Genomic DNA, 22,547 nt, shown 5'->3' on the forward strand with positions numbered 1-22,547 from the left:
GACGGCCCACCAGGCCTTCAGTTCAGGGTGCAAAATTACACAGCTGATGTAGAGTAAAGATAACCGAAGGGCGGAGCTGCCGGGCGAAAGCGTCCCCGGGGTGGCGCGCAGCGCCTCCTCGACCCCTAGGCGTCTCCGCGCGCGGCGGCGGCGGGCGGCGGCGGCGGCGACCCGAAATGAAAACAGTCGCAAGGGCACGCGGCTCCCCGGGGGACGGAAGAGCCTGGACTTCCTCTTGCCTCTGCCCCTCTGATTGGCTTGCGGAGGTTATGAAACCCATGAATGGGGGCCGCGAGCAACCTTTGCCGCACCACAGTCGCTCCTTACAAACCTAACCAAGCCCGACCCAGCAGCGCTGCGGGAGGGAGGGCGAGACAGGCGGCGCTACGGGCGACGGCGGCATCCTCCTCCTCCTCCTCCTCGCTCGGGATGAAGTCCGCCGCTGTCCTGCTCGCCGGGCTCCTGGCACTGACTGCCTATTATGTCTACCTGCCCTTGCCCGGCACCGTCTCGGAGCCGTGGCGGCTCATGCTGCTGGATGCGTCTTTCAGGGTCGCGCAGCAAACGGTAAGCAGAGCGCCCGCCGCAGCGGAGCGCCTCGCGTCCCTCCCGCCATCCCTGGGAAAACCGCGGCAGCCCGCCGAGGGCGAATGAATGGTCCCGCTCGCGGGCCCGGTTTCGCCTGCCGGGCTGCCCCGCGGAAATGGCCTCGACTGATTCATTTCCCACTATGTCAATGGCGAGCCTCGCTCCCATAGGCGTCGCCGGCGTCGCTCGGGGACAGGTTCGTCTTGCGCTCCAAGCTGTGCTCTCGCGCGGCTGCAAGATGCGTGCATGCACGCGCGGCGCGCCTCTTGCGGGACACGGGGCGGGGGGGACCCGAAGGAGGACCCCGCCGGCGCGCGCCAAGGCCCCCTCTGATCCAGCCCCATGGTCTCACGCCTCCGGCCCTGCGCACCCCCCTGCGGGAAGCCCACAAAAGCGGCGCTTCCCGTGGGGTGGGTTCGGTAACGCGCCTCACTTCCCGTGTCCCCCCGCCCTCCGTCACGCACTGAGTGTTCAGCGCTTCCACCCGCCCGCGGAGCTCTTCCTTCTGCAAAAGCCACGCCACTGTTGCACGGCGAGAGCTGGAAAGGAGACCCCGAAGCGTCCTGCCCTTCAAACTGCCAGCCAGCCTCGGCATCGCTCTCTCTCATCTGCCTTCGCAGCATTAGCTTTCCTTCCCTCCGACCTCCCTCTTTTTTTTTTCTCTTTCGAATCAGCTGCAGCACCGGAGTTGAAGGAAGTACTTTTGGACAATCCTATGGACGTTTAGACAGAGGGGAATTTACTGGCTGGTGAATGCCGGGAATTGTAGGACTTATTGCACCCATAGAGGCTCTGAACCCATGTTTAAGATAAGGGCTCTTCTGTATTCTACATGCTTTGAAATGATTTCCTAATGCTTGTGTTGAGGCTCGGGTGGAGAACTGACCTTCCATGACCTTCTTTGTATTTTTGTGAATGATGGCCAGCTTTGTTAAGTTGCATACACAAAAAGGTCTATACTGATCTGCTTTTATTCTACTGAAAATGACTTTTAGGCCACCTGTAGGGAACAATAGATGGCAAAAGAAGAAGGGGACGACAGAGAATGAGGTGGCTGGATGGAGTCACTGAAGCAGTCGGTGTGAGCTTGAGTGGACTCCGGGGAATGGTGGAGGACAGGAAGGCCTGGAGGAGTGTTGTCCATGGGGTTGCGATGGGTGGGACACGACTTCGCGACTAACAACAACAACAACAAGGATTTTTGTCATCCTGCACCCCTCTCCCAACACGATTTTATTTTGGATTTGTAGAGAAATGCCATCTGTGCCTGCACGGAAGTAAACAAGCCCCAGTGTAAGGAAGGGAGTCTCATTAGATTCAGTAGAAGGTTCTCTCGAGGAAATGGGTACAGGATTGCAGCCTGATGTTAGTAAAGTGCATTAGTTTGAGAGGCTTTGCTTTGGGTACTGGAGTGCTATTTATGTATTTGAGATCTTTATATCCTGCCTTTCCTAGTGCTCAACCCTACAAACACAATAAATAACTACAGACACAAGGCAAAACATAAAGCTGTTTTATGGATAACAAATATATTTTGCTTGCTTCCTGGCCTCCTTAGAAATGGATGTGACAGGGAGCAATGTGCAAAGCTTGAAATACCAGCCCATTCTTTTAAAATATGGACTGGCTTTTACTCCAATACTTTTACTTTTTTTTTTTAAAGCAAAACTCTGGAGGAGTGCTGGAGTTCTTTGGATATTCGCCAAGGATTCTTGAGTAGGAGGATCAGATAAGCATCTCAGGGGCACCATGATGAGAGATTTCCTTGCACATAAAGGCTGTGCATGTTCCATTCTCAGTCCCTCTGGGTAATTTCCTTGGATACTTTGCACAATTCTCTTCAAGGTTCCACAGCAGACTTGGTACAACTTGCATGGAGATACCTCAGAGGTATTGCAGGTTCAGTTCCAGATCACTGCAATAAAGCAAATATCACAATAAGATGAGTCACATGATTATTTTGGTTCCCAGTGCACATACAAGTTATTTTTATATTATACTGTAGTCTGTTAAGTGTGCAATATCATTATATCTAAAAAAAGTGCATACCTTAATTAAAAATAATTCCATTGCTAAAAAAAATGCTAACCGTCATCTGAGCTTTCAGGAAGTCATATCTGTTTCCTGGTGAAGGATCTTGCCTCAGTGTTGATGTCTAATGACTGATCAGGGTGGTGGTTGCTGAAGGCTGGGCTATCTTTGGCCATTTCTTAAAATAAGACAACAGTGAAGTTTGCCACATCGATTGACTCTTTCTTTCACAAAAGATTTCTCTGTGGCATGTGATGCTATTTGATAACATTCTATCCACAGTAGAACTTCTTTCAGAATTGGAATCAGTCCTCTCAAACCCTGCCCCTGCTTTATCAATTAAGTTTATATAATATTCCAAATCCTTTGTTGTCATTTCAACAGTCTTCACAGCATCTTCACTAGGAGCAGATGCCATCTCAAGAAGCCACTTTCTTTGCTCATCCATAAGAAGCAACTCCGCATCCATTGAAGTTTTATCATGAGCTTGCAGCAATTCAGCTACATCTTCAGACTTTACTTCTAATTCTAGTTCTCTTGCTGTTTCCAGCACATCTGCGGTTGCTTCCTCCACTGAAGTCTTGACCCCCTCAAAATCATCCATTTGGGTTGGAATCAACTTCTTCCAAACTCTTGCCAACGTTCATATTTTAACCCCTTCCCATGAATCACGAATGTTCTTAAGGGCATCTAGAATGGTGAATCCTTTCCAGAAGGTTTTCAGTTTACCTTGCCCAGACCATCAGAGGACTCACTATCTATGGCAGCTCTTCCTTTCACTTGAACACTTAGAGCAGGGGTCCTCAAGCTTTTTGAATAGGGGGCCAGTTGAAAGGCTGTGGCCTGGGCCAGTGAGGTGGGAGGCAGCTGCGGGAGGCAGGTGGCGGCGGCGGCTCGCTCACTTGGAGACCATCTCGGAGCGAGCGAGCCACCACCTCCCTGGCCACCCAGCAAGCGTGCACGCGGGCGGCGAACAGTGGCGCAGGCCGGATGGATGGCCATGGTGGGCCAGATCCATCCCGCTGTCCTTAGTTTGAGGACCCGTGACTTAGAGGCCATTGCGGGGTTGCTAATCAGCCTCATGTCGGCATTGTTGTGTCTCAGGGAATTGGGAGTCCTGAGGAGAGGGAGAGAGATGGGGCCAACTGCTGGTCACTGGAGCAGCATTAAGTTCATTTAACAGTTATCAGTTAAGTTCCCCAACTTACATGGGTGTGGTTTCTCGTAGCCCAAAACAGTTCCTAGACTAACATCAAAGATCACTGATGACAGATCATCATAACAAGTACAATAATGATGAAACAGTTTGAAATAATGTGAGGATTACCACTCAACAAATTTGTTAAGGAAGAAAAGCCTGAATAGTACTTCATCTGGAGCACCTTAAATCTCTATAATGGTTTTATGGCAGCAGCAGGGGATTCGTTAGAGGGAGTGCTTCAAACTACGATAAGGCGACCCTGATGCTTTGCGGTCCCTCCTGCACAGTTTGCTGTGTGGAACCTTGGAGCTCTCCTCAAAGTCCTACACCGATAGCACCACTAGCTGTAATAGCCAAAAATTAAAACAAATATCCAAATGCACTGCATCTTTCCTATCTGCCTTAATAATTGAAGTGGTAGAACTGGGCTGCAGACCTGAAAAACAGAACGGTTTCTGAAAATCCTTCCTATGCTGAGTGCAAAGGTAACCCAAGAGTTGCACCACAGGGTTCCTCCCCCGTGCCATGGTCCTGATCACATTCTGCGGGTCTGCACATCCGTCCATGTATGAAGAAGCAGTTAAATAATTTGAAGTCGGCTGCAGCGCTCCAAGCTATTCTGGGAGTAAGTTACCATGGATGGCAACATTGTATCTGGTTTGGATTCTGCCAAAGGCTCACCCTGTTGGACCAGTTTAGCAAAACATGTAACCCTACAAAAATATACAAATAGAAAGGGGAGGCTTGAACGCCTTTCATTTCTGAACAAGGGGCTTAAGAGCTTTACTTCGACTGCTTTTTATCTTGGCACATGAGGCACTTTGGCCCAATGACAAAACCTCTATTTTGTTTTGTTTTGTTTTTAAGTTAAGTTTTTCTTTTGATATGTTAAGCCAAATAAAGAGTCCCTTGTGTTCTTCTCAGGGCTGGAGAATGTACTGAAACAACTACCTCTGGTCCTTGGCCCAGGGCTTATCTACCCCACCATCCACTCAAAAACCAACATGAAATTGTTTGGAACTGAGGGGCGTTCAAGCCTACACTTTCAGTACCCCCAGAGGAGCCCAGCTGCAGTCCGTTTGTGTCACTTCAGGAAAGGTGTGCTCATGTGCAGAGCATCCTTCATGAACACGCCTTTCTTCAGCTTCCTCATGTTTGGAAGCTGACTGTGCTCTGATGTTTGGGCACCTGCACTCTTTGGGACAAGGTAGCCTTTATGCCACTGAGTTTGGGAGGGGGTAACTATGAGGAAGGGCCAGTGGCCCTGAGTTCTCCTGATCCACCTCAGAGTCTCAAGCCTCAGCCAGCATCTCTGTGATACTTGGCTCAGGGTGCAGAAGGACATTCCCAGACGCCTTCCAGAGAGGAGTCTTCTGGACAGGGCACGACTAGGGGTTTTTCGGGGAGAAAGGGGCATCTTGTCCCTCCCCCCTCATTCATCCCCTTGCTTTCCCCTTCAACTGCACTGGGAGTCTTGTTCATCATGGCAGGTGAGGCAGCACATCAGCAGAGCTCAGGATGACAGAGAAATCTGCAACAGGTGCACATGCGTCCAGATTTCTATGGATTCTGTGGCAGGCCAGGCTTTGCCCATTCACTTGCAAACCTGGTGACTGGTTTTCCAGTTGTGGGAGGTTGCTTTGCACTTTAATGATGGGCATTAGCACAAGCACATATTACTGCTAATGTGCATTGGTGCAAGAGGAAGAAATCCTACTTTTAAAAGAATCCAAATCTATCAGTGAAAGGTTGATGGAACAAAAAATGCCTGACAATTCTGTAACGCAGAGCGGATTTTACAAAGGCCATACAGCCGTAACAGTAGCCATGCTTATGAGCTGTGAGTCAGGTATTTGCTCACTCCTAGCCCCCAGATTTACCAGGGCTGCTGTGTTGCACGTACTTCGGGGCCCGCATATAACCTTGTACAGATGTTCTAAGTAACCCCTAGAAGTGAGAAGCAGGAGTAGTAACGAGCGCACTATTTCTGCCCCGCACTTGCTGCCATTCTCAGTCTGGACTGGCAAGCCACCTACAGAGGGCGACTGTCTGCAAGAGAAGGCCTCCTCTCTCTGCGGAGGCTGCCCTTGCAATTTAGAAACCCAATTTCCCTGATTATCCTTCTGCTGCAAAGAAGCACCCTCTATTTGTGGAGGGTGATGAGAATGCCAGAGGAGAGGGTGAAGTTGGCACACTGGTCTGCACATATATAGTGCTTATTTGCGCTTAGAGCACTTGCTGCAGCCACCCCCAACCTCCAGCCCCTGTGGTTCCCAGCCCCTTACCTCCAGAAGGTACCAAGTTAGGGAAAGCTGGGCTTTAGCCTCTCTTTTGGAGAACCACTTAGTATTGTGTGGTTCTGTGAGACGGTTTGTCCATCCAGCTGCCTGTGGGCTGCTCTTTCTCATCACCTGCTTTCTGAGTTCCTTTCACTGAAGATGCCACAGACTGAACCTGGGACTTTTCTACCTGTACCCTTTGCCACCAAGCAAAGGATCCTCCCAAGAGGAGTAATTTCCATTGGCTTCAGTAAGGCTTGTGGTTGTTATGTGCCATCAATTCATCTCTGACTAACAGCAATCCTTTGAATTAAAGCCCTCCAAAATGTCCTTTCTCAAGGCTGTGGCTTCCTTTGTGGACTTGCTCCATCTCGTAGTTGGTGTCCCTTTTCTTCTTCGGCCTTCCACTGTTCCTAGCATGATTGTCTTCTCTGGGGAGTCTTGCCTTCTCATTATCTCATTTTTGCTTCTAGGGAAAACTCTGGCTTGTTTCGATCTAGGACACACCTGTTTCTTTTTCTCAATAGGGTTTACCTCTGAGTAAATATGCAAAGGGCCAGCCTATATTTAAACAAAAGCTACTGTTCTCCTCCCCACTGCATTGATATCCTGAGTGTAGGGATGCAAATATTAGCCTACCATGCAGGGTTGTTGCAAGAATTAAAGGTATGTAGTGTTTCGAACCAAGTGCCACAGAATTGCTGTTTATACAGTTGGTTCCTGTTGCATCATTACTGGAACTGATTTAGTTTCATTCATTTGCATGATACAGTCAACAGGAAGTTAAAATTAATTGAGCTGACAAGTGATGAGCTCAGGGATGAGGAAGATCCATTGAGTTGGTGATCTGTCTGCACCCACGGCCAGCCTGATGTCCCCAGGAAGTCCAGAAGAAGGGCAGGTTAGCAAGTCCCATCCCTTTCTTAACCTTTCTTGACCTCTGCCTTGACTTAGCACATGGATCCTAGAAAAATGGATCGTGACACTTCAGCTAGAAGTGTCTCATTGTGGGTGCAGCTTCCCTGTTTTTGACTGCACAAGGCATGTGACTGATATAAACTGCCAAGAGGCCACCACTGGAAACCCCAGCATTGCCTCTGTACAGCTGTCAGATCCATCTTCCCAAACGGGCAGCATATCAGCTTCTGAAATTGGATTTCTGCTTTCCATCACCCGCCTAATCCAATCCAGTCCCAGAACAGAACATCTTCCTAGCTGATGAGCTCGGCAACAATAAGCCGGGTTGGCTTCGTTAGAAGGTAGCAGCCTTGATCTATTTTGTTCAAGGGTAAGCTGGCGTGGCGGGGGTTTGAAGTCTCACGGACGACATGGTTGCCTCCACATCTTGCATTTGCTTTATTAAGGCAGTAAGGGAAGGATAAAGTTTCGCCAGCGATGTAGCTGCATCTCAGTGGTAGATCATGTGCTTTGTGCGCAAAAGGTCCCCGGTTCCATCCCCAGCATCTCCAGATGGGGCTGAGAAAAAACTCTCTCTGAAACCACTGACTTAAGCAACTACTAGCTCACTCGGAAAGGAGAGGGAGAGAAAAGCTGAATTGCCATTTCTCGCTTCTACTTGTTGACTCTGAAAGCGCTTTGACACTTCAGGCCAGCAGCAAATCATTCATGGTCTTTTCGATGTTGTAAGCAGGAGGGTTCTTTTCTTCCCCCAAGTGTGGGAGGGAATATGATCCAAGGTGAGCAGTGAGTCAGTGGCTGAATGAGGTTGTGAGCCCAGCAATTTCCTCCCCTAACCCCTCACTCATAACCATTCCAGCATGCTGACTGCACTGTCTCCGTCTCACGGGTGGCTGAGTCCCAACCAGGGTTTATCCTCAGTTGCATACAATTTGGAGGCTGGTGTGTGGCTGCAGGGGAATCCCTGCTACCTGAGATCAGAGATAGCAGTGGGATGATGCCTTCTGAAGGGGTGCTTCCCGAGGGTGAGGCCTGGGACCAAAGCCTTGTCCCCTGGAGCAACCCCAAGAGGTAGCACATGCCAGATCAGGAGGCACCATGGACTGGATTGGCTCTGTTGGCAGAAGCTGCTGGAATTCTTGACTCGTGCTACAGATGAGTCCAACATCGGTCAATCACCCTTTTAAAGCATGGGGACAACTGGTGCCTAGATCCATTCTTGTGTTATAACAGTAGCCATATAGAACTGATAAGTTCACTAACATTTCCATTTTTCCATAGAAAAGCAGTCTAAAACGCCAGGATTTGATTGGGGGGTGGGGGATAGAGGAAGGGGAACATTATCTTCCCTCTCCCAAGTGATACCTTTGCATGACAGATAGTATAAGTGGGGGGAAAAGCTAGAAATGGCTCAGAAGAAGCAATAAAAAAGAAACTAGTGGGTGGACTAGCTTCTCCTAGTTTTCTTGACCAGGAAATAGATCCAAATTGGCTTGTCAAGAATTTCAGGTTAGACGGCTTCCACCAAGTTCTCTTATGGTCTAATGTCTAAAATCAGCTTTAAAAAGAAGATTTTAATGTGCAGTCCTATACCTGGAAGAAAGCTTTATTGGTCTCTTCTTTTGGCTGCAAGTGTCTAGGGTTCCATTCGGAGGCAGCTGCTGCATGGCGACACTCTTTTAAGTAGCCACCTTGCAAAAGATAGATGGTTCTGTACAGTGTGACTCCCTTTCTCTGTGCCCTTGGGCAGCACCAGCTGGTTTTATATTGCTTGGAATGTGGCCAGTGAACTTTCCCCTATTTCTGAATGTATTTTCAGCTTGCTATGTTTGTCTCAGTATATTCCCCTTTGTGGTTTGTTTCAGGACACAAGTCATCACACTATACAAGTTGCACACTTTTTTCACCCATAAATGAAAACAATACTGCTCTATGATAAAGCTGCCCTTTCACACAATGGTCTGAAAGGCTGTGGTTCAAAGAGCAGGATGTGATAATGCACAATTCTAATGTAGTAGAGCTTGGGGGGAAGTGTATGTCTCCCAAATGTTTTGTAATAATTGCATTTTTATCCTGCTTTTTCCTTCAAGAAGCTCAAGGCAGTGTGTGTGTTCTCCATTGTCTCTGTGTATCTCCTTACCACCTCAAAATGCATGCATGCCTCTCCACCAGCATGTGTGTGCAAGTTTGTGAGAGTGTGGTTGTGCTTGCCTTCTACCCCTGCATATGTGTTTGTGCTTACACATGCATGTGCACTCCCTGCCAACTCCACATATGACCCCAGGGCTGAAAAAGTTGTCCCTGGTTTGTGCAGGGGTGGCTTATGCAGTTACCTTGGTTCAATGAACAGTAGTTAAGTTTAACTACAGTTTAGGGTTTGAATGTGACACTAAGACTAACTGAAAAGAGAAGTGAGATTTTCCAGTCTACCCCTTGCAGTTGTAGGAGCGAGGAATTCACAAGCCCAAGGAGATTTTTCATAACAAGAAACCATGGTTTTGCGTTCCATCTGAATGCAATCAGTATCTTACATAGGCAAAATGTACATTGGACAATATATAGGCCACAGACATACATTCCTGGTTTGATTTTGTACCCCAGTTGTATGCATTTTTAAGCAGAAGCAAGCGCCAACGTGTTCAGCAACATGGACTCCAAGCTGCCTATGCACAGGTGGCAATTCTCGTTTTCTCCATATCAGCCTTCCCCAACCTTGTGCCTTCCAGATACATTTGGACTGCAGCACCCAGAATTCCCAGTCAATCGCCTTGCTGGATGGGAATTCTGGGAGTTGCACTCCAAATGCCTCTGAAGGTCACCAGGTTGGGGAAGGCTGCTCTATCGTATACACCACACCTTTACTTCCCACGATGGAGTAGTGAGAGTCTGGCAACTGGCTGTTCTTAAGTTTGGGTGCTGCTACCAGCAACGGAAGATTCCACAGCATTTATTGCACAGTCCCAAACTGGCCCTTTGGCCTTAGCAGAGCTTCCAGACAGTCTTTTTGCCACATTTCCTCTGTGCTGAGTTGGAGCGAACCCAACTCAAAGAGCCCAGAAGTGTTTGCGCAAGTTGGCCATAGGGTAGAAGAGCTGCATTAGTTGTTCAGATCCATATTAAAACACACACACACACACACGGGGGGGGGGGGGATCTGGTTTGAATGTAATCAGCCTGTTTTCAATACCCTTTTTTTTAGAAAATGTAACTGTTTTGCAACTGCTAGTTGTTATTCCTCTGATCAGTTACAAAATCCCTGCCAAAGGTTTTTCTCCCCACCCCCTGCATCCTCTTGGTGTTCTGTGTTCTCCTTTTAAACTTTCAGACACCCTGTAATGTTTTCAGTCTCAAAACTTGCATTTCATCAGTTCAGTCCCCGCAGCACAGCCAGCACCTAACTTTCAAGTCCTGGAAGTCACATTGCCAACCTTTCAAGTGGCCTCCATAGCTACACCTGGAAGCTTGTTGCAACATGGTTACATGTATATATTTTGTATGTGCATTAAGCTCTGTCCCTTCATGTGCCACCCTTGGAGAAACTGCTGCCAGTCTTCTGCACATGTGGGAAATGTGAGAAGGGTTTATGTTGTACCTCACGCTATCACAGGGCAAGAGAAAATGAAGAACGCTAGAGGAAATAAAAACGTAGCACCTACGAATGAGTTTCAGCTTTTGAACTTATGCAGTTCTGTTACTTCAGCTGTCTCCAGTCTAGTGCTATTGGAATGCAGTGGATTACAGCTCCCATCATTCTCACAAGCATAATCATTGGTATGGGGAAAACAGAAAGGAAGGCATTTTTTCTTCTGCTCATATAATACCAGAATCCAAAGGGATCATCCCAAGAACCTGATTAGCTGGACATTAAGGACAGATAAGTGAAGTATACGGTACATAGTTAAAACTATGGAATTGGATGCTGCAAGATGCAATGGACACTCAGATGGCTTTTAAAGGAGATTGGTCAAAAGAGATGGAGGATGAGGCCATCCGTGGCTACTAGTCCTGTTAAATTCCCAGTAGGTTCAAATGAGTTCAAGTTGCTGTGAATCCAACCTGTGAATTCCTAAGCGAAGCGGTTTTTTTCCAAATCATGTGGATTTGGTGGACTTGCATATCAGTTTTTCACTTTGGAGGGGAATTGACCTAATGCAGATCTGTGGAAATGCATTGATCCACATTAGTTAATAACCCTTCATGCTAATATGCATTAACTGATGCAAATTGGGGCCTATGCACAATCATAACAACATTCTGTTTTTCAAAATTCTGACTTTGTCAGTGAGCAGATGATGAAATAAAATATGTCTGACAATCTATGGCACACAGAATGGAGTTTAAAAAAATCTGTAGATTCATACCTCTGGTATCAGAGACAGAATGTCAGTGTATACCAGTTGCTGGAGAACACAGCTAGGTGTGATACTGTGCTTGTGTTCCACTTGTTAGCCACTGTGTGAACAGAATACTGAACAGAAGGGACCTTTTGTCTGATCCAGCACAGCTGCTGTTAAGAGTTGCAGTCACAAGGCCACCAACTTTGGGAGAGCTGTATTAGAAAAAGTAAAAAGTCAAAGCCTATCCTAGAGCAAACAGCAGAGTTAATGTTTGCATTGGTGTGTTTGGCATCTTTCAAGTCCTTCTCCTTTTTTGCTTCTGCTTTTTTCCAGTGTAACCTAGCTCATTTCCTGGGACTCGGCCATCACCTGCGGGTTCTCAACTTTGTCATAAGTGTCTTTGAGACACTAAATAACCCACACTCCTCGGAGCATGTGAAGATAACAGATACACAGTTTGATGGTGTGGAGGTCAGAGTGTATGAACCTTCTGCAGAACAGGAGAAAACGCTGAGGCGCAGTGTGGTCTACATCCATGGAGGAGGCTGGGCATTGGCAAGTGCAAGTACGTGCCCCTTCAAGCTCCCTTTTACTCCAGTTTTCCCACTCCTATTTTGCACCCTTAGAGAAGTTACCACGGTTTTACCAAAGCAGGGGTGGTCACAATGTGGGTTGGAATCTTTGGGAGATTTGCAGTAGGTTCACAAAGGTTTCTGACTCCTAATGGTCTAATGACAGAAGCAAAGAAAAAAAAGCAAAAAACAGGAAGGACGGACGGACGGACGGAAGGATCCAGTTAGATTGGGTTGCTGAGAGAGAATGCTCAGGGAAAACCAAGACTGGGTTTTTATGGGAGAGGATTTGTGGGCTGGTTGTGGAACTGAGCACAGATTCCAGACTGAGCAATTCTTATTCCTTCATTTTTAGTCTTGCCCAAGAAGGCCACTATCTTGCACCTGGGTGCAGGTCAGTAGACCTGAAAGTTCTAGTGGAAACAGACAAAGTGTACCCACCCATGTTCTAAAGTCCCCATCCTCTGGAGAGGAGCAAAGTACTACCCCAGGGTAGCTCCAAGACATGTTGGTGCTTGAAGGAAAGAACCAGACGGCACCCTTTGCATGCCATCTACAAAAGTGAACTGGGCCGGTAGTTGAATCTTTCTCCTTACTGGCAATGGCACAGCTCCCTCCGGTGCACCTGAAGGCAGCAGGCTAGTGTAGGGGGCATATGGCAGGTGACGTGGCCCACAGCTCTTCTCTCCATCACCTGGATGTTGCCTTCCAGCATCTGCCACCTGCGGCAATTGCTACATTCTGCCCAGCGGGGGCAGACTCTGTAGTTTGCCTAGTCCAATTCTGACACGTGAAAGATCCTTGCAAGCAAGCATGTCTGGAGATATGATTTGTGAATGCTGACAGATTTGTCAGAAGAAGCAAGTGTCATGATGGTTGCTGGAAGATGTGCCACTGGGAATGGAAATTGCTGCAGGTCCTTCTATGGTTCAGAGAAGAAGAGCCTGGCCGGTATCCGATCAAAGGCCCATCCCATGGCAGGCAGTTCTGTTCTCCGTGAATGCATTTAATCCCCCTTTAAAAGTAAAGCTGTCCTCCACACAACTTGAGGCAGGCAGTTCTGTAAGGTCTTAGTGCATCTGTTTGAGGAAGGCCTCTCCTCCATCTCTCCTAAATAAACCACCAATCAGTTTAGTTGGGTGATCCAAGCAAAAGTGGGATAGCAAAGGGAGAAAATGTTCTCTTTCCAATCGTCCCCGCACCATGCATGATTTTATGCTTCAGGCACATAGATAGTTGAGGATAGCCAAGAGTGCTTCATTCTAAGCCACCAGTTGATAGCTACATCCAAGCAAGCTAGCACTGCAACCTTGAAGGGCTTAGAATCCAGGCCAGCCCTCAGTGACTTGATGTTGTGGGTTGACAAATCTCACCATCAGCCAGTTCGAGAGGAGAGGAGGTCCAACTCCTCCGGAGGGCATCAAGTTGGAGGAGACTGCCCTTGACTTATGCAACAATAAAACGTTGCAGCACAAAACGGTGAGGGTGTTCAAAAATAGGCCCACCATGTGCATGTCATGAGCGGAGCTGGCTGGTGCCAGAGGTCAGACTAGATGGCCCAGGGGACCCCTTCTGGCTCGCTCTGTTTCTATGTTTCTATGAAACGCCCTTGTTTACCATTCCAGTCAGTCATGTCCCCACACTAAGATACTCTGTTTCATTCTCTTCCATCTTCAGGCTTCCATTTTCTCCAGCCAGTCAGCCTTCTGTAGCCACTGAATATGCTCAGTCCAGATGGTTTTTCAGAGTACCCCTACCTATGGTGTCTTCCCCCAAGGATTTGTTGCATTTTGCAATGTTTTGGGGCCCCCAGACCTACTGCTAACTCCCCGTTGTGCATGGATGGTGCCATTTTGGCTACTCACGTGATGGCACTCAAGCTTCCAATTCCTATCATCCTTCACCGTCATCTGTCCTAACTGACACTGATGGGAGATGTAGGCCAAAACAGTGCGGTGACGCCCCCCTCCCCAGGCACTTGGGATAAAGATTGGTTGAGATTGTGTGAAATTAATTTGACTGTGTATATCTCTAATTCTAGGAGGAAGCTACTACAACAATCTCTGCTTGGCTATGGCTGAATCGCTGGATGCAGTAATTATCTCTATTGAGTAAGTAGATTGCACAGAGAGCGTGTAATCAAGTCATAGATGTGTCTTGGATTTCAGTAGAATTCAAATAAAACATGTACCATCTGCAGAATGGGACAATGGCCAACTGAGGCAATTTTTAATTTATTTCTTTGTGTAAAACTCTTTCTGTACTGCCTTTCATGTTTAACGGCATAGTGTGCTAATAATACACCTTAGAACTTACTTCCAAGGTACGCAAACATAATTAGCAGGCCGTGAACTAACAAGCCACAGCACAGCCATCAGGACTCCAAACACACTGAGGCAAATAAAGCATTCCTCAGCATGTGCTGAATCTGGACTGGGGTCAGTGCATGTTTTATTTCCGGGGGGAGGGAAGTGGGGGCCAGCACAGGAGAGGCCCCTTTTCTGGTTGCTGCTGGATGGGCAGCTGCAGAGTGGGACAACAGGAGGGCCTCTAGTGATGGCAGCGGTCCTGCAGATCTGTACTGAAGGTGTTGCTCTCTCAGCATCCCGGTCTCAGTCAGCTCAAGGCTTTACAGGTTAATGCGCAAACCTTAAACCAACTCAGCAGCAGATTCCTTTCTCTGGCTCAATAGCACATTCTTGGGAAAGGACCGGTCCAAGGTTGTCAGGTTAAGGGCACAATTCTTTAGGCAGGAAAAAGTCCTGGAACCCTGCAACGTTCTCAGAGGCTGCCCTGGCTGAGACATGCTGGCCTCTGTAGAACTTTTTCTCTACTAGACCTGGTCTGCAGGGCCATAAGCTTGTTCAGGACCGCAGCTCCAAGCTCCTGTAACCTTCTTGCCCTCATCACAGCCAGCACCAAAAGGACAACTCTGGCTGCCTCTCTGAGAATGCCACTAGGCCTCGGGGAAGACCAGAGGGCATGGCAGGGGCTGGGGAGGAGAGGAGGCTGGGGCTGTCGCCTTATGCCTGTTCCTGCCCAAGGCCCTGCCTCCTTCCCTCCCCAGCGCTTTATCTAGATGGCCTTTACATCTACGTGAACATCAGGGCTTGCAGCTGTGAAGGCTCACAAGGCTCCCGTGCATTCAAGGGCTGGGACCCTCCAGTTCAACCTAAATGTCTTAACAATGTGTAGGCTGGATTGTCTGGTTTCCCTTCCACAAGTCATGCAGTTCAGCTTGAAGAAGACCTTTGCAGACGTTGCCATCTAGTGGCTTTACTTTTTCATGACAGACTCTTTCCGGCAAGCCGATTTTGCCGTATTGCTTCGCTGTACCGAGAGGAAGCAGACACCGAAGGCAAGACTGGACAGGGTGCCCTGCGTTTGATCTGATGTTCTTGTTATTCATTGCCACCATGGTGGCGAGAGGGTGCAATTTCATCGAGACGGCAACGTCCGAATGATAGATAGAGAAATGTCTATGCTCTCAAGTTGCTTTTCCTGTCCTTGGAGCTCCAGATCCTTGTTGGACTACAGCTCCCGTATTCCCTAAGTATCACAGCCAGTGCTTAGGGCTGATGGCATTCATATTCCAGTAGCATCTGGAGAGCAGAGTGGGAAAAGGCCCCTCGAACCGGCAACCAGATTCCTCCATATTCAGCTTAATGTCAGCAGACGGAAAGACTTTTTTGCAACAGCAGTTGACTCAATAATAGGTAGTCGGTTTGCCTGCCCCTGCCGTCTTTAATGTGGCATCCATGGCTCCAGTGAAGGATGCAATAGGACAGGTTGGATTACAACTCCCATCAGCCTCAGTCATCAGGGCTAATGGTCAGACATGCTGGGAGTTTTACATGCCAACTTGCTCCCCCAGAACTGTTCCCTTAGATCTAGGGACAAAAGGACCACCTTCCCAGAATCCCCCCCACTGCTTTTGTGCATTCTCTTCTTTCTGTGCACTCTTTCTTTCCAGCCATTTGGAAGGAGCAACAGGGAGTCCCGCAAAACCTGAAACTGGGGGAGGGGAATCAGAGGCCCTCCTGATGTTGGGCAACAACATCCATCATCCCTGGCCATGCTGGCTGGGGTTGATGGGTTCCAGCAGCATCAGGCAGCAGTGCTGCAAGCAGGGCCAGACCTTGGGGCCAAAATGCTGCCTCCCCAATGACCACCTGGAGACCAGCCACTGACCAGGGTGTCAGTGCAGCAGAAGCAAACTCCGTTGTATTCCTGCGGTCATGATGGCCCTAGGATTTAAACAGGTTGAAAATGGAAACCATGCTCCAAATTGCTGGCAAGCAGCTTTGCTGCTGTTTTAGCTGGTCAGAAATGTTGCAGCATCTGTAAAGCTCTGTGTGGCTTTACAGTGGGGAAGAATCATAGACAAGTAGAGTTGGAAGGAGCCATGAAGGCCATCGAATAGTAGAGTTGGACGGGGCCATGAAGGCCATCGAATAGTAGAGTTGGAAGGAGCCATGAAGGCCATCGAATAGTAGAGTTGGACGGGGCCATGAAGGCCATCAGGTCCAGTGCTCTGAAGAGACACATTGGTTGTGTGTTTCAGAACCACCCACATTGGTTGGGTGTTTTCAGAATTCATCCATGTGGCCATCTGAAGACAGCCCCAGAAAAGCATGTGGTCCAGGGTCTGAAATTACACTGCCCACCACTGTCTGAAGAGCTACAGTTTCCCACCCACCACCAAAACATGCATTTCAGAATGCACCAGCAGGCTCTGAAGGTCCCCTGCCCCTCTTGCGAGGACATCCACAACAAACACCAGAAGTAGTGACAGTCGTTTCTCCCACTGCTGGGCCATCAGGCTCTTGCTGCACCTCTGAACCTAGAGCAGCTTTCCAACAAGCCCAGCAATGCATCCTTCTCCTCTCACAGAAACGGAGAGCCAGTGTGGTGTAGTGGTTAAGAGCATGGGACTGGGACTCAGACGATCTGGGTTCTAGTCCCCACTCAGCCATGGAGCCAACTAGGTGACTTTGGGCCAGTCACAGACTCTCAGCCCAACCTACCTCACAGGGTTGTTGTTGTGGGGATAAGATGGAGGAGAGATGATGTAAGCTGCCTTGAGCCCTTTGTAGGAAAAAGGCAGGGTATAAATCACAATATAAATAAATAAATAAAAATAAAAACATTGCCCAAAATGTGGTGCGGCTTCTTTTGCAGGTACAGGCTAGTGCCCGACTTCCATTTCCCTGTGCAGTTCCAGGATGTTTTGCGGGCCACAAAGCACTTCATGCTTCCCGAGGTCCTGGCTCGTTATTCAGTTGATCCTACCCGAGTCGCCATCTCTGGGGACAGTGCAGGAGGAAACTTGGCGGCTGCTGTGTGCCAAGAGGTAAGAAGCATGTGGGGGTGCCAGTGGCATGTGTGTGGAGCCATCTTCAACCACGCAGGACACGCAGAGATCCCAAACTTCAGAGGCAAAATATATTCCCAGAGAAAGTCCCAGGTTCAGTCCTAGCATCTTCTCTTGAAAGGTCCTGGGAGCATCTGATGCGGATCAGGAGAGGTGCTGCCAAGTTTCAAATGGTCTCACACTAGTATAAGGCAAGCTTCCTATGCTGATTCCTGCCCAACAAAGCAACTGAATTTGAACACCCCCAAAGGACATTAGTTCACATTTGTTGTCCTTCTAAAGCCGCAAATGTTTGCAGTCTGTTACTTGGAATGTCGTCTGTCCATCTTTTGTTTGCCCGATGAACATGGCCCATCCCCTGATCCCAGCCATCAACAGGTGGGGCATCTCCTGCCTTTTGTGCAAGACTTTCCCCATTCTGCAAGCTCAGAACACTTCAGTCGCAGCTTAGTTACTGGCAGCAAGACCTCTCTGCTAAGATGCACCGGAATGTCTGGTATTGTGACCTTGCCCCTTTCCTCTTTGTCCCCACCCATCATGGGAATGCAGCTTTAGACAGCTTGTCTGAAACTGAACCCTTGAACTGAAATTGAGGCTGAAAATGCATTGCTGCCTTCCTCATCCATATGTTCTGATGCACATTTAGGATTAATATTATAATGGAAATGGAAAAGCAGCACATCTCACCCTAGTGGGGAAGGACTGACCAGATAACCTCTGTCCAGGTGCAGCCACTGGGGCTATGTTTCCTTCTGATGGTCCTTTATCGTTCATGCAGATTCAAACTGCAATGGGAAACTCTGGATCTGGCTGTTGCAAGGTCCCAGTCTAGCCTTCCGGGGTTCCCTGGAGGGCCACGCCTCCTTCCCCACCTATTGTTCAGTGGTTCCCTGGCTCTTGTGCAGTTTTTCCCAATTCTTCAAGGTTGAAATTATTCTCCCAAGGCTTTGTTAGCAGCAGGAAGAGCACTAAGATAGGCTGGTTTTTATTAATTTATTTAGTTGCATTTGGAACCCGAGCGCTTTGCTATCACTGGAAATTAGCCCCCTGAGAGCTTCTCCAAAACTGCTTTTTGCCTACAGACTGAAAGAGGTTCCTATCCTGAAAGCAGACAGTGCCTTCAAACAGGGGACAGTTCTGTAATGTACCTTCCGCTGGACCTCTACCTGTAAACCAGGCTTACATTAAACAGCCCCTCAGGTAGAGAACTGCAAACTGCAACACGTAGCGCCTCAGTTCACCATATGCCTGTTCGTCTCTCCCATCCTGCCACCAAGCATGGATGACGGGTTTATTCCCAAGCACTGAAGGCTCCATCAAGCCAGTGCATAGGCTCAGCACTTAAATCTATTACTGCCAGGAGTCACACACCTTATGGAGGGTTTCTAAATGTGCAGTGGACTTGGAAGGGAGCCCAACTCTCCTCAGGGATAATTGAGATAAGAGTAAGAGCCTCTTAACGGCAATCCCACGAAGCCTTACCTTGAGTGTAATAGGATTGACTTCAGCGTAAACCTACATTAGCTTTGTTGTGTAAGTGTGAAGTAGTATAGATGTTTCCAATACATTACAAAACTCATCTGAAGACTTAATGAAACTTCTGATTTTTGAACAGGTGGTCCTTTGGTGTAATTACAAAGGGACAAGTACATGGTTATTTGGGCTGCCTTTGTTGACATTTATGCATAATTGCCTTTTTAAAAAGGTTGCTACATATAAAAATACAGGAATATATATCATATTTATTTAGTGTCATGGAATTTCCTAATTTTATGTAAGAAATCTGTTAGCAAGTTTTTTTTCTTTTTTTAGCCTTATCCCACTGTTGTTGTTTAGGCTTTATTCTGAAACATATTTAAAAAAATTTTTTTACATGTATCTTCTTACAAGAAGCTTGTAAGTCCCCATGTCATCCATTTTGCCATAGCCACTCATTAATGAGAGCTGACTTTATTGAAAGAGAACCTAACCCTTTTGGAGAGGGGCAAGAATAGAGAAAATGAAGCAAATTAAACGGTTATGCACTGTACAAGCATCTGGTGCCCTGTTTTCTGCCTTCTTCCTTCTACAGATGAGTCAAGAGGAGAATGTAACCAACAGGTTTAAACTGCAGGCATTGATTTATCCAGTTCTCCAGCCCTATGATTTCAATACACCCTCATACCAACAGAACGAAGCCGCACCTGTGCTTCCCCGCTTTGTCATGGCGAAGTTCTGGATTGACTATTTTAATGGAAACTATGATTTTGCCCACTCCATGGTGATTAACAATCACACATCCCTTGACGTGAGTCAGGCTGAACCCTTCCGAGAACGGCTGGACTGGACTTTCCTTCTGCCATCGAGGTTCAGGAAAAACTACAAACCTGTCATGCAGACCACAGGAAAGGTAGAAATTCTCCAGGATATGCCTTCATTGCTGGACGTTTGCGCTGCCCCCTTGCTAGCTGAAAAAGAGGTCTTGCACCTGCAGCCAAAGACATACATCTTGACGTGTGAGATTGATGTGCTGAGAGATGATGGGCTCATGTATGCCAAGCGGCTGGAGAAAGCCGGGGTGGAAGTGATGGTCGATCACTTTGAAGACTGTTTTCATGGCTGCATGATCTTCACCATTTGGCCGACCAATTTTTCTGCAGGGCGAAACACCAGAGACAGCTATCTGAAGTGGCTTCATCAAAACCTGTGAAAAAAGATTCCCCCCCCCCAAAAAAAACCCCTAAAAACTAAAAAATGAACAAGCAACTAACTGGTTCCAAAATGATGTGTACTTATGCCACCTTGTGCCATCTGTCAAAAGACTTCCCTGGAGAACGTCTCTTACTGTGCGCCACTTGTGTCTTCGTCTGACTTAAGTGGACTTTACTGTTTGGTGGGGAAAGTCTTCATGCAATCTTCAACCCTGCTCCTAAAATGCATCACAAGGAACTCAGGTCTGCTGCTTGTGATCCACAAACAGCAGAAAGAGTTGGTGGGCCAGGCTGTACCATATTCACACTGCAAAGTGTGTGTGGGGGGGGATGCTGTCTTTGAATAGTTGCGCGTAATTGCCCATCAGCAGGAGCTTCTGTCCAACCTTTCTGTCGACTGTGGCAGTGTTCCATTTACAAGGATGGGTGTGTTGGGGGGGCGGTGTTTCAAATGCAGGGAAAGATTCATAAATATCTCCCACCTACAGTGTGAAATGGTACATTCCTTTCTTCTGCATCTAAAGACCTGGCCAGGGTTCCATTCAGGGCCATGGCCCCTAAGCACAGAATATGTGCATTCAGGATGGAGGTGCTGGACAGCTAACCTTTGTCACTTTCCCTAATGTACTGAACTGTCACCATGCTGAACTTGCTGTCATGGATCCTGAACATCGAATGTTGGCCACTTTTGAATAAGGGATGCCATGTTTAAACCCCATAGTCAGTAAGCAGGACTAGGGGAAGCTGCTTATCCATCAATCTCCATAGCTTACCATCTATTTAGCTAAATGTGACCCATGATTCATGGATTGTTGCCTGCCAAAAGCTGCTCCTCCTTTCTCTTTTATGGAGCAGAGTGGGAGAAGGAAGTCGTCCTTCCAAAAACTGGCTGGAAGGTGTATGTGAAATGCACCCCTCACAGGTGACCCTTGCAACAGCAGGTGGGTGGACATCACAGCCCTGCCGCTGATTTTTCTTGGGCGGGGGGGGGGTGCTTTTTCTGACTGGGTGAAAGTCAGCAGAAGAATTGCTTCATTAACTTACAGAGGGAGAGGAAGAACCCCTTCCTGCCGAAAACTGGATGAAGGGAAAAGCCCACCTCCCTTCAAAAGACACCTGGGGCAGCAGGCTCCTTAGTGCAGATGGTGGGCTTCAGTTCCCCTGCCAGCCAGGTTTCAGGAGGGAAAGATCCCTTTATTTGCACAGAAATCGGGAGAGAGACAGAGGATCTGGGGGTGGGGGCAGAAAGGAAGAAGGAAGCCAGCCAGCCAGACTACGTGGGGTAGACACAATTTGTGGTTGTGCCCAGGGCCCCTTTCCATAACTCTAAATGCACCCACAGGCCCAAAACGTTGGAAAATGTCTGTCTGAAACCCAGTCATTGTAGATTGGTGCTGGGCAAGCAAAGGCATTGTCCAGCTAGCCGGGCACAGGCTACTGCAACAGGAAGCCGGCCGAACCTGCAGTGATCAAAAGGGAATGAAACTCCAGGTTCCAGAATAGGCAGGTCAGTGGATCTCTCAGAAGAGGCCTCTGCTGACACAGGTGTTTCCACTTGTTTCTGCTGTTACTGCTACTTCTTGTTATGCAAGGAGTGGATCCTGTTAGCACAAGTACCTTCTAGGTGTTTTGGGTTACAGCTCTCCTTAGCCCCAGTCAGCACAGCCAATGCTCAAGGCTTCTGGAGGTCTTAGTCCAAAATGCCTGGAGGGCACCAGGCTACCTGCCCTTACTGAAGACAGTACTGAGCCACAGAAGTAAAGGACCTGGCATTGTACAAAGTCGAGGGTGATTGTCTTGTCGCCACATTTTGTCTGAAGATGCAACAGGCACCCTGGTTGGGCTTCCAAGCCTTCTCCCAGCAAGCTCTAGGATGTTGGTTATGTCTTTGTCTGCTCATGTGTTGATCTGTACTTTGTCTTTTAACTTTGCACCGGTATTTAAAACATTGTGCTGCTGCTGTGAAAGGGTGAGCTCTTTATTTGAACAGTTTGCAAGACAAATGGGGGTTGTCCTTGGGAAGACAGACACACACACAGCTACTCACAAGCTCACAAACAGATGCATACGTTCACCTGTACACACCCAGTAATTTCTTCACTGGAAATGGCCCTTATTACCTTGGCCCATCCCATCCTTAGGTTCCCAGTCCTCAATTTGATCCTCTTGACTGTCCCATCCTATCCCATCTTTTCTTGGAGGCAAGTCAGAGTTCAGTGGGATGGACTCCCACAAAAGTACAGGAGCCCTGGGGCGTCAGATCCAAAGCCTGTCAAGTGCAGCATCCCATTCCCTCCCCAGCGGCCAGCCAATTGCCTCCTCAGGAGATGGGCGCAGGATGTCCTCTTCTAGGGTGTCTCTCTCTACTCCCCGCCCTGCTGAACTAAGGTGGCTATGTATGTGTGCATGGGATAGCAGCTACCCTTCCTCTTTTGAGCAGGACTGACTGACCATCAGTCCAACATGACCTTTCCCATTGGTCAGATAATGGGATTTGTAGTCCAATGTGTCTGGGGGCACTGAACTAGAGAAGGCCATTCTAATGGCTGTTTTAAAA

The 22,547-nt window shown here is 48.1% G+C and overlaps 1 protein-coding gene across 3 annotated transcripts; it reads left to right on the forward strand.

Annotated features, from left to right (window-relative positions):
* The first annotated feature begins 178 nt into the window (after positions 1-178).
* On the forward strand, positions 179-21,957 carry NCEH1 (neutral cholesterol ester hydrolase 1). 3 transcript variants are annotated; one of them, XM_044434545.1, is made up of 6 exons: positions 180-567; positions 1,263-7,000; positions 11,688-11,919; positions 13,968-14,037; positions 17,108-17,279; positions 19,372-21,957. In XM_044434545.1, exons 2-6 carry the CDS (start codon positions 6,971-6,973, stop codon positions 19,987-19,989), a joined length of 1,122 nt encoding a protein of 373 aa, XP_044290480.1. In that variant the 5' UTR covers positions 180-567; positions 1,263-6,970; the 3' UTR covers positions 19,990-21,957. The 3 variants fall into 3 exon arrangements, with proteins under 3 accessions (XP_044290479.1, XP_044290480.1, XP_044290481.1); XM_044434546.1 differs by having other exon boundaries at positions 1,263-2,396; XM_044434544.1 differs by lacking the exon at positions 1,263-7,000 and having other exon boundaries at positions 179-567.
* The last annotated feature ends 590 nt before the right edge of the window (positions 21,958-22,547 follow it).

This window comes from Varanus komodoensis, unplaced genomic scaffold, assembly GCF_004798865.1.
Source record: "Varanus komodoensis strain SLA01 unplaced genomic scaffold, ASM479886v1 scaffold28, whole genome shotgun sequence".
NCBI lineage: Eukaryota > Metazoa > Chordata > Lepidosauria > Squamata > Varanidae > Varanus > Varanus komodoensis.